This window comes from Enhydra lutris, unplaced genomic scaffold, assembly GCF_002288905.1.
Source record: "Enhydra lutris kenyoni isolate GAN:26980312 unplaced genomic scaffold, ASM228890v2 scaffoldscaffold10, whole genome shotgun sequence".
Taxonomy (NCBI): Eukaryota; Metazoa; Chordata; class Mammalia; order Carnivora; family Mustelidae; genus Enhydra; species Enhydra lutris.
The window spans coordinates 725,379-736,430 of record NW_019154094.1 but is presented as its reverse complement, the minus strand read 5'-3'; the positions used below and the strand labels follow the sequence as shown (position 1 = coordinate 736,430).

Genomic DNA, 11,052 nt, shown 5'->3' with positions numbered 1-11,052 from the left:
CCCCACCCAGGCCCTCCAGTCGTGCGGGCCCCGGGCCTCCTGTCGCAGCTCGCAGGGTCCCGGGCTTCAGAAACACTCTTAGCCGCTGCTACGTGGGACCCTCACCCCGTCTGACAGATGTTCCCTGTTCCCCTTGGAGCCCCGGGAGCTTTCCTCAACACAGTCGCGGTCCCTCCGGCGCGGAACCCACTCCAAGTCACTTCAGATACGGTCCCTACAGCATCTGACAGACGCGCCCACTCCACCCGGCGACTTTGACAAAGTCCTCGGTGTCCCGGGCCCCAGTGCCCCTCACCCCCACCTGTCTTCTTGTTGCCTCCGTAAGACTCAAACTGAGCAGAGGACCTGCACGGCTTCCTGCTCATAGCGCTGAACGACTCCAAAGCCCCAACTAACACACAGTTTCTCGAGCCTCAGAGCTGTCTCCATGCTCTGAACGCTAAACCTGGGGCTCAGCAGGCCACTCAGGCCCCCTTCTCTGCAAAATTAGACCATGAAAACATAACTTCCACTCCCTTTTCTCATACACACCTCTTTCAGGGAAGCTTCCTGACCTAACAGATGCCTCAGAAACATCCTACTAAGTTCTGTGATTACCACTCTTCTTGTCCCCATTCAGAACCCAGCAGATTCAGGCTCCCAGTTCTCACTTACCCCACTTAGGGCTCAGCTTGTGAGAAGCAGACTACTGTGGAGCCCCAACTTCTTTCTGTAGCTCCAGCTGTCTTGTCTGGTGGAGATTCTCCACAAGTCCTGTGGAGCCTCGTCTCTGCATTGCTTATCTGTCCTCTGACTCTGGCCTTCTCTTACTGGATTCCCCTTCTGACTGCCACCTACCTGCTCCCAAGACTGACATGCTCCCCCGCACAAGCTCTGCCCAGAGAATTTTGTCAGAGCCAGGATGGGAGTAACTGTCCCAGCCGGTGTGTGTCTGATGGGTGGAAGCTGCTCCTGGTCCGTACTGTCCGTGTGCAGCCTTGACATCCTGGTGCTGGGGGTTTGGATGGAGCCTCTGCTCTCATAGGGTGAGTTGCCTCCCACGATGAGAGCAGATGCTAAGGATGAGGAAGAAGGCTCTGTGCCCCCACTCTCAGTCCTTATGGGGGTAGACAGCTCACACCCAGCCTGGGCTGAGCTTGTCTTCCTAACCTCACAGGTCTGGGTTCTGAGGAAAACACAATGGTGGCCATGGACTTGGGCTCTCCCCCGCTCCCCAAGAAGAGCCTGCCTGTCCCTGGGCCCTTGGAGCAGGTGGCCAATCGGCTGAGTAGCAAAGTGGCTGCAGAGGTTCCTCATGGCAGCAAGCAGGAGTTGCCAGATCTCAAGGGTGAGTGACCCAGGTGGCAAGGAGGGTTGCTGGCCAGGCTGGTCACACTCACAGGGAACTCTTGAGCCTGGAGTTAGTGTGCGGTCAACAGCTTTCTCTTCACCCCAAGGCACTAAGGAGACAGCTGGTTGTCTTCTGTCCAACTTCTGATGCCCTGATCGAGCATGGCCTTGAGGTGTACCCTCACTGGGCGGGGGAGGGGCAGCCAGGGGAAAAGAATGGTTTTCAAGAGCTCACACTCAGACCTAATTCATTTGCTGACTTCAGCCCTCATTAGCTACGTGATCTTCTGTGTGATATTGTCTTGTCTGTATGTTGATATTGAGATCATTATTGAGTAATTAACAGGCACTGTGTTGGACTCCAGGGATGTGAGAGAGCAGAACAGATCTGGTACTTGTCCTTGGAGTCATTGAAATTGGGGAGCAGGGAGGCAGAGAAAGAGACAAGCAGTGATAAGGGCTCTGCAGAAAAGGGTGTAGGGCACCACAGGGACTGTGGCTGGGCCTTCCAACCCAGTGTTTGGGGCATGAGTTGAGCTGCAAAGGCTGGTTAGGACAGCTCTAGGAAGCGTGTGACTGACAGGTCAGTGTTTGTGTGAACACCTGTTGCCAGGACACCCTGGTGTGTTGGATATCCGAAAAGTATTCTAGTGGCTGGACCGCAGAAGGGCTCTGCTTCCTGCTGTGTGCCCTTGGGCATAACTCTTCCCTCTCTGAGACTCAGTTTCCTTATTTGCAAACTGGACAGGCTGATTCCTGCCTTATTAGGGTCATTTTAAGGATCAAGGGGGCTTGCAGGGAGCCTGGGTGAGTAGGGTCCTGGGAGGAGGAGAAGTGGGGAGGGCAGGGCTCAAGGGGCCTCACAGCCAGCTCTCTTGGCCTCCATCTCACCCTCCAGCCCAGAGCCTGACTACCTGCGAGGTCTGCGGTGCCTGCTTTGAGACACGAAAGGGCCTGTCCAGCCACGCGCGCTCCCACCTGCGGCAGCTGGGGGTCGCCGAGTCGGAGAGCAGCGGAGCCCCCATTGACCTCCTCTACGAGCTTGTGAAGCAGAAGGGCCTGCCTGACACACCCCTCGGGCTGCCCCCAGGCCTGTCTAAGAAGTCCAACTCACCGAAGGAGGTGGTCGCTGGGGCCCCTCGGCCTGGCCTGCTTGCCTTGGCCAAGCCCTTGGATGCCCCGGCTGTCAACAAGGCCATCAAGTCACCTCCTGGCTTCTCGACCAAGGGCTTGGCCCATCCACCCAGCTCCCCACTCCTCAAGAAGGCACCACTGGCCCTGGCGGGCTCCCCTACCCCCAAGAATCCTGAGGACAAGAGCCCCCAGCTGTCCCTGAGCCCCCGGCCAGCCTCCCCAAAGGCACAGTGGCCCCAGTCTGAGGACGATGGGCCCCTGAACCTCAGTGAGTGCGGGTCCCAGGAGCTGAGGGAGGTCCTGGCACCGGGAGGGCTGCAGAGCCCAGGGTGGGGCCAGTGGGGACTACAGCTCCTATGTCCTGGGTCTGCTGGGTCAGAATATTGGTCAGAGCACTGTGTCTCCTGTTGGGCTGGCCATGCAGCATATTATCATCTGCCTCCCACTATACTGTGCTGTTTTTTCCCCTGGAGGTCTGGTTGTGGCTGCTGAGCCCGCCAGGGTCATCCTCACCACTTAGGGGCACTCTTGGCCTTCTCCGAGCCTGAGGGTTGGGGCAGTGAAGGTAATCAGAACTCCTGTGGGCCTGACTTCCCCAGAGGGGCATCTTGGGCCCTCCAGGCAGGCAGGTGGTGGCCCACCTGACAGGGGGGGTCCTGTAGTTGGCCCTGTGTTCACATCTTCCTGGCGCTCTCTGCAGAGGCACCTCTACTGTGCCCATGGGTGGAGCCATACCTCCTGGGCTGCCTGTGGGCATGACAAGGGTTTAGGAAGAACCCCCCCCTCCCCGCCCCCCCCCAGTGCAGTGAGCAAGTTTAGCATGGTATCCCTTAGGAAGTCAGGCCTTCCCACACATTTGTGGATGTTAGCCTGGGTTGAGCCCAGGGTCTGGCCCCCTGCCCAACGGGGAGCCCCAGTTGGCATCTCATGTTCCCATGAAGCTGCTTCCATTGTCTGCTGTATTTTCAGGAGCAAGGCCCTGAGCAGCTCTGCCTTTGGCTGTATGATGCTCAGCAGCTGGGCGAGGCCCCTGCTTTGCACTCACACAGCTCCCACAGCTGGGGTCCCAGGGAAGAGTGCCTGGGAGCATCAGATTGTGCCACTGGAATTTGGCCACCACCTCTCCACCCCACATCCTTAAGCTCTCCACACTCACCTTGATGCCAAAGGGCTAGGCAGAGAATAGGACTTTCTGTTTCCCAAAACCTCTTAAAATAAATCTGCGGCACAAGTCTTGATCCCCAAATGGCCTGGGCAGCCTTGAATCGTATCAGGTCTTCTTGCCTCAGTCCCCCAGGGCCGGCCAAGGTGGCGGCCGTGAACCCCCCCCCTGTGTTTTGTCTCCGCAGCTTTAGATAGTGACGGGGGCAGAGAGCTGGACTGCCAGCTGTGCGGTGCCTGGTTTGAGACCCGCAAGGGCCTGTCCAGCCACGCCCGCGCCCACCTGCGCCACCTGGGCGTCAGCGACCCGGACGCCAAGGGATCCCCCATAGACGTGCTCCACGGGCTCATCAGGAGGGACGGCGTCCAGATCCGCCTCCCACCCGGGCGCGGCACCCTGGCCCAGCTGGGGCGGCCTCCTCCTACCTCTGCGGCCCTCTCCTTGCTCCCCCCCCCACCGCCGGCCAAGAAGGCCAAGCTGAAGGCCGCGGGTACGGCCAGCCCCTGGGGGAAGCAGGACCTCTCGGCCGCCGCAGCCGCCGGCATTTTCTGGGCCTCTGATGTGGAGCCGTCTCCTCTCAACCTCTGTAGGTTCTCGCTTCAGCCGCTCCCTCCTCCCTGCGGGCCCTGGAGCCCCTCCCGGGGGGGTCACAGCCCCCTCCCTACTCCTTTCCTGCTGGGGCAGGGAGTAGACAGGGGCCCTTGGCAGTGGGCTGGTTCTGCCCAGAGATCTTGTTGGCAGTTGGCTGCTAGGCCCTCTCTCTTGGCCTTTGACCTCCATGACTGTGACCTTCCCTGAGAATAAAGGCCAAGGGTGGGGTGCTGCCTTTTGGTGTGGAAAGCGTCCATGGTTGCCCCCGGTCTGGATGGTATTTGGCACTTAGGCTACTACTTCCTGCCCACTTGCCCCATCCTTGTCGGGACCCAGGACCCGCAGAGCTGTGGAGTCTTGGTTCCGTCCTCTGCCAGGAGCGAGGGCGCATGTGCTCTCTGGAGCCTCCCCTCGCTCCTGCTGAGTGTCTGACCCCCGCCCCACTCCTCAGTGCCCTCGCTTGCACCTGCCCGCCACCACCCCCCAGCCTGCGGGCGTGCTGCGGCCCATGCCCAGCCGACCAGGAGACCCGCAGACAAGGATGCTAATGTTGCCCATGATGCTAATTACTCCTTTCTCCTGCTGCAGCCTCGGGCCCAGAGCCAGCTCGAGACATCCGCTGTGAGTTCTGTGGTGAGTTCTTCGAGAACCGCAAGGGCCTATCAAGTCACGCACGCTCGCACCTGCGGCAGATGGGCGTGACTGAGTGGTATGTCAACGGCTCACCCATTGACACACTACGGGAGATCCTCAAGAGACGGACCCAGTCCCGGCCTGGCGGCCCCCCTAACCCTCCAGGGCCGAGCCCGAAAGCCCTGGCTAAGGTGGTGGGCAGCGGAGGTCCCGGTAGCTCGCTGGAAACCCGCAGCCCTGCAGACCTTCACCTCTCACCCCTGGCCAAGAAGTTGCCACCGCCACCAGGCAGCCCCCTGGGCCACTCACCAACTGCCTCTCCTCCCACGGCCCGGAAGATGTTCCCAGGCCTGGCCGCACCCTCCCTGCCCAAGAAGCTGAAGCCTGAACAAATGCGGGTGGAGATCAAACGGGAGATGCTGCCAGGGGCCCTTCATGGGGATCCACACCCATCCGAGGGTCCCTGGGCAGCGCCACGGGAAGACATGGCCCCCCTGAACCTGTGTAAGTGTGACCCCGGGGGCAGGGCAGTGAGAACAGGTAGAGGGGTCTCCCTCCGCCCCCCACACGCACTTCATGGGTACCCAGAGCACCCTGAGTAGAAACAGAAGGGAGGATACACAGGTCCAGAGAACGAGGGTTAGCTGTGCGTTCTTGCTATGCAGACCTCCCAGCTGAGCTGCTTCTTGATTACCCATCCACACTGGGGAGGCAGAATTGTGCCATTCAATGATGCCCAAAAGATTTTACCTCTTGGGCCATCGTTAATCGATCAGTAGTGTCTACCAACCAGATTTCTAGGGAGAAAGACTGCAGGGATCAATTAGTGATGTCTACCACAGGCAGGAGTATAAGGACTGGAATTGGGCAGGTGCACGTCTTTCCGACATTCCCAGTCACTAAGTGTTTGACATTTTGGAGCCAGGTTTAAGTTAAGTGTTCAGCTCTTCCACTCCAGCAATGTGTGACCTTCGGTGAGTTTCCTCTTTCTGGAGAGTGAAGATACGCACGGTCTGAGCTCTGTATAGTTCCAGAGGGATGTAAATCACTTAGTACGATACCTGGTTAAACGAAGCCATGTGTATACCAGTCGGTAGTCATACTGTCCCTGTCACTGTTCTTTCTGCTCGAGTTGGCTGAGTCGTGTGCTGACCAGGTGAGGATGGCCCAGGCCTCGGCTTCAGGGCTCCGGTGTATTTCATACCAGCTGTGTGCCACATGCTTGGAGCTGCTCCCTCCAGGTGGAGGTTTCCATCTGCATTTTGTAGAGGAGGAAACAGGCTCAGAGGGGAAGAGGTTTGCCCAGTATAACATAGGGGTTCACAGCCAAGCTGGTGTCTGAGCCCAGGATCGAAGAAGTGCTTGCTTCTCACTGCTTCTCGATGTCACAGGGAATCATCTTGAAGCCAGCTAGCTTTTGAGGTGACAGAACAAGCAGAAGGGCTGAATGTGCACAAGGGCCCCTGGAAACGAATGAGGGAGTGGGTCATTGGGGTCGGGGCTGCATGGACGGGACAGCCAGGCACTTAACATTAGCCTTGAGCTTGGAGGCTTCCCGCCGCAGCAGCCGCCTCCTTCTCCTCCCCCTCCCTCCACCCTGGATCCCCTGCAGCGTCCCGGGCAGAGCCTGTTCGTGACATCCGCTGTGAGTTCTGCGGTGAGTTCTTCGAGAACCGCAAGGGCCTGTCAAGCCATGCGCGCTCCCACCTGCGGCAGATGGGCGTGACTGAGTGGTCTGTCAACGGTTCGCCCATCGACACGCTGCGGGAGATCCTCAAGAAGAAGTCCAAACCGTGCCTCATCAAGAAAGAGCCACCAGCCGGAGACCTGGCCCCTGCCTTGGCTGAGGATGGGCCTCCCACAGCTGCTCCTGGGCCTGTGCAGGCCTCTCTGCCACTGGCGCCAATGGCTGGCCGCCCAGGCAAACCAGGAGCTGGGCCGGCCCAGGTTCCTCGAGAGCTCAGCCTGGCGCCCATCACTGGTGCCAAGCCCACAGCCACTGGCTACCTGGGCTCAGTGGCAGCCAAGCGGCCCCTGCAGGAGGACCGCCTCCTCCCAGCAGAGGTCAAGGCCAAGACCTACATCCAGACCGAACTGCCCTTCAAGGCAAAGACCCTCCACGAGAAGACCTCCCACTCCTGTAAGCAGTGGGTGGCAGGGTCCTGGGAGGGCGTCTGCTGGGGCCTGCAGGGCCTGGCAGTGCCACACACACACTGACCCCCAGCAGGGGCCCATGGCAAGGCCCCAGTGGGAGGCGGGACTGACTCCTGACCTGGGCAGGGCCTTCTGGGTACTCTTGTTCCCTTTGGGCTGGGACTCAGCAGCACCCCCTCTGCCTGCAGCCACTGAGGCCTGCTGTGAGCTGTGTGGCCTTTACTTCGAAAACCGCAAGGCCCTGGCGAGCCACGCGCGGGCGCACCTGCGGCAATTTGGCGTGACCGAGTGGTGTGTGAACGGCTCACCCATTGAGACACTGAGCGAGTGGATCAAGCACCGGCCCCAGAAGGTGGGGGCCTACCGCAGCTACATCCAGGGCGGCCGCCCCTTCACCAAGAAATTCCGCAGCGCTGGCCACGGCCGTGACAGCGACAAGCGGCCGCCCCTGGGGCTGGCACCTGGGGGCCTGGCTGTGGTGGGCCGCAGTGCTGGGGGTGAGCCAGGGCCTGAGGCTGGCCGGGCAGCTGACAGTGGTGAGCGGCCTCTGGCAGCCAGCCCGCCAGGCACTGTGAAGGCCGAGGAGCACCAGCGGCAGAACATCAACAGTGAGTGCTGGTGGGAGGGGGGTTTTGAGGGTGGGGGGCATCTGCCCCCAGGGTTCTCCACTGTGCACATCTGCCCTTAGTCACTCCCCCAGTTGCTCTCCTATTCTCCCATCTGGGCACTGTCCCACCTGTCCCAAGGCCCAGGCAGCAACCAGTCACCAGCTGTCCTGTCTTAGAGTTGCCCGCAGCCTCTGCCCCTTGCTTGCTAAAGGCAGGGACTTTCCCAGGAGTCCTGCCCTCTGGCTTATCTCCTGTCCTCCTCTTCACCTTTCCCCACCTCAGAATTTGAGCGCCGACAAGCCCGGCCTCCAGACGCCTCTGCGGTCCGGGGGGGCGAAGAGGTCAGTGATCTACAGCAGAAGCTGGAAGAGGTGCGGCAGCCCCCGCCCCGGGTCCGGCCGGTCCCCTCCCTGGTACCCCGGCCCCCCCAGACATCACTGGTCAAATTTGTTGGCAACATCTACACCCTCAAGTGCAGGTATGCAGCCCCCTGGGGCGATGGGGGAGAAAGACCACCCACCTAGTGGAGAAAGACCTCTCCACTTCGGGGAGAAAGAGCCTCTGAACAAGACAGGGGTTGTTGGTTGGGGTCAGGAGATGTAGCCTCATGGACTGGCGTAGAGTGTGGCTGGAGCCAGGCTAAGGACTTCTCAGCAGACAGCGACACCTCAGAGCCTCATGCTGGGACCCTTGGGGTTCTAGTGCTGGCTCTGACACTTAGCAGCAAAGTGACCTTGAGCAAGGGCTTCCCACTCCCTGCCTCAATATTCCCACCTATAAAATGGGGTTGGTAACAGATTTGCTGTGAGGATTTAAAAACCTGAATATTTATAAAGCACTCGAACTATGTCTGACGTATGGTAAGCACTCAACGAGTGTTTGCCTGATTCATGAAAATATAGGTCTTAGTTAATTTTTACCAAAGTCCAGGTGTACATCTGAGGCCAGGAAACTGGGTCTGAGACTTCAGATGAGCTGCCTCAGGCCACATAGGTCAATTCAGAAGTAAGATTTGAACCCAAGTCTTTGGAGCCACGAGCTCAGGCCCTGGGCCCCTGTTCAGTGAGGCCTCCCTTGGGACCTCAGTTGGTGAGTTGGGTGCATGAGCAGGGTAGGTGCGAGTTAGTGCCTGACCCCTTTTCCCCAGCTGCTGTCCTTCTGTCCTGGAGCCTGGGGTAGGGTCTGCCTCTCTGGGCTCTCTCCCCTCTCAGATCCTATGATTCAGTCAGATGGTGGAGGGACTTGGGAGGCCCGATGTACTTTCCCAGCATCAGAGCCAGCGGACTGCCCTGAGCATAGAGATGGGGGTCATTAGGGGACCCTACCTTGATCCTGGGATGGGTACAGGTAACTGTCCCTGAGGAAACATCTGGCTTCTGGGTCCTCTTCCCTGAAATCCTGGGCTGGCTCTCTCCACACTGAGTAGTGGCAGGTGTGCCGGATGCTCAGGGACGTGGGCAGGGCTACACATCTGCCTCTCCTCATGGCAGCGGCCACCCCTCTCTCTTTCTCTGTCCCTCCACACAGGTTCTGTGAGGTGGAATTCCAGGGGCCCCTCTCTATCCAGGAGGAGTGGGTGCGGCACTTACAGCGGCACATCCTGGAGATGAATTTCTCCAAAGCGGACCCCCCGCCTGAGGAGCCCCGGGCCCCGCAGGCACAGACAGCGGCGGCAGAGGCGCCCTAACACAAAAGCATTCCAAATTCCCTCTCGTGCCACCTCTGTCTCCTCTTTCTCCTCCGTCTCTTCCACCCTTTCCTCCCTCTTTCTTTTCCGTTTCCAAAGGAGCAAGCCAAAACCTCAAACCGGTTCCCCTTGGGGGCCGGGCACACTACAGCCGGGGCGCCAGGAGCCAGCTAGCGGCCCTTCCCCCAGCCCGAGGGCTCTGGGGCCACACACAGCGCATCTTCTTTCAGCCCATGCCCACCTGGTCCAGCAGGGGGAGAGGCCAGGTCAGGTGGCAGCTGCTCTGGTCAGGGGGAGGAGGGCCAGCGCTCCCCTGCATCTAGCAGCCAGGCAGGGCTATGTTTGCCCTCCGTGGCCATTTGCAAAGACCCCAAAGACCCCTGTCTTGGTTCCCTCCTGCCCCTGTGAATATCCTCTCACACACGGACACACACATACACGCACATGGACACACACACACAGGCACGCACATACACATATGCACACACGCACCTCGTGAGACCCGGGATCTGCCCCAGCCCCCCAGTTCCTGAGTCAAACGACCACATCATGCCACGGTGCTTGCTCAGGGGAAGGCACGCTCCCTCTGAGGGCCTGCTGGGGCCTGGGAGCCCCCCACTGAGCCCATGATGCCACGGAAATCCTTATTGGCCACCCCCCAGAGGGGCCTTCCCAGCCTGGAAGAGCTCAGAGCTGACAGCTGCCTCCTGCCATGTCAAGGCCCCCCCAGAGCCTTGGGGGACTCCGGGGCCCAGGAGGGGGTGGGGATGGGACTTTCCTCCCCCACCCCCACTCCCCTCCCTCTTTTCACTGTTGCTTTCTATGTATAGCTCCCTAGACCTTTCACTTTTTTAAAAACGCGTTTTGTGTAGAGAATAAGGAACGTGGATCTTTTTATTTTGCAATCCTGGGCCAGCTAGAGACCGGGAGCTGATTGACCTTTTAACTTTTTTCAGTGGCCACATTTTGGTTATCGATGTACCTAGAAGTATGTAAATTAGATTAAATTTCTCTTCTGGAAACACCCCGGGGCAGGCGGCCAGCGTGTGTTTTTCTGTCGAGTGGACAGGCTGGCATCGTCTGGCAGCCGGGGCTGGGATCGAGCCACCTCCTCCCAGAGCCCCCGGAGGCCCTGGATTTTCCTGTTGGCTGCCAAGCTGACCAGACCCAGCTGGGGATGAGCCCAAGTTCCCAGCTATTGGCTCTCAATGGCATGGTTGGTGGGGGGCTCTGGCTGGCTGGCTGGCTGGCTGGCGAAGTGGCTCCTGTGAGCAGAGGAGAGGAACCAAGACTCTGGGCAGCTGGTCTAGGAAGGGAGCCAGGATGAAATGATGAAGCTGGAAGGGCTCTCCCAAGGGCAGGAGCTGTCCAGTGAGGGTCTGGGGGACCTGTGGGAGGAGGGAGAAGCACACAGTTGCTGGCAGCCTTCAGAGAGGTGGGGCCAGCTTGCCTTCAAGACATGTGACTTGTCTGGAGACACAGGCACCCTGAGCCCAAATCACACAAGGGGAAAAGGGAGCTGCTGGCTCCTTCGCGATGTTATTTATTTTCTCGCTCTGCAAATGTTTATTGAACATTTCTGAGATTTTAAGAGATTTTGTTGGCTGCTCCTTCTTGTTTATTGCATGTGGTTTTTCAGCTCATCATTTTCACTTCAATGGCCAGGGGCTGGAAAGTGGGAATAACCTCATGAAGTGTAGACAGTGGAGGCCTCCTCCTACCCCAGCACTGTTGCCCCAGGCCCCCACCATGCC

The 11,052-nt window shown here is 59.3% G+C and overlaps 1 protein-coding gene across 4 annotated transcripts in view; it reads left to right on the top strand.

The window, feature by feature from the left end:
- Positions 1-10,322, top strand: part of LOC111144081 (widely interspaced zinc finger motifs) — a 25,510-nt gene extending 15,188 nt beyond the window's left edge. Inside the window, exons 6-13 of one of the 4 annotated variants that reach the window (XM_022498185.1) lie at positions 1,157-1,327; positions 2,228-2,731; positions 3,813-4,211; positions 4,805-5,353; positions 6,462-6,989; positions 7,192-7,611; positions 7,894-8,089; positions 9,139-10,322. In XM_022498185.1, coding sequence (XP_022353893.1) covers positions 1,157-1,327; positions 2,228-2,731; positions 3,813-4,211; positions 4,805-5,353; positions 6,462-6,989; positions 7,192-7,611; positions 7,894-8,089; positions 9,139-9,298 — 2,927 coding nt within the window. In that variant the 3' untranslated portion in view covers positions 9,299-10,322. The remainder of the gene's footprint in view (positions 1-1,156; positions 1,328-2,227; positions 2,732-3,812; positions 4,212-4,804; positions 5,354-6,461; positions 6,990-7,191; positions 7,612-7,893; positions 8,090-9,138) is intronic. The other 3 variants (XM_022498186.1, XM_022498187.1, XM_022498188.1) reach the window with 3 other exon arrangements.
- Positions 10,323-11,052: the final 730 nt, after the last annotated feature.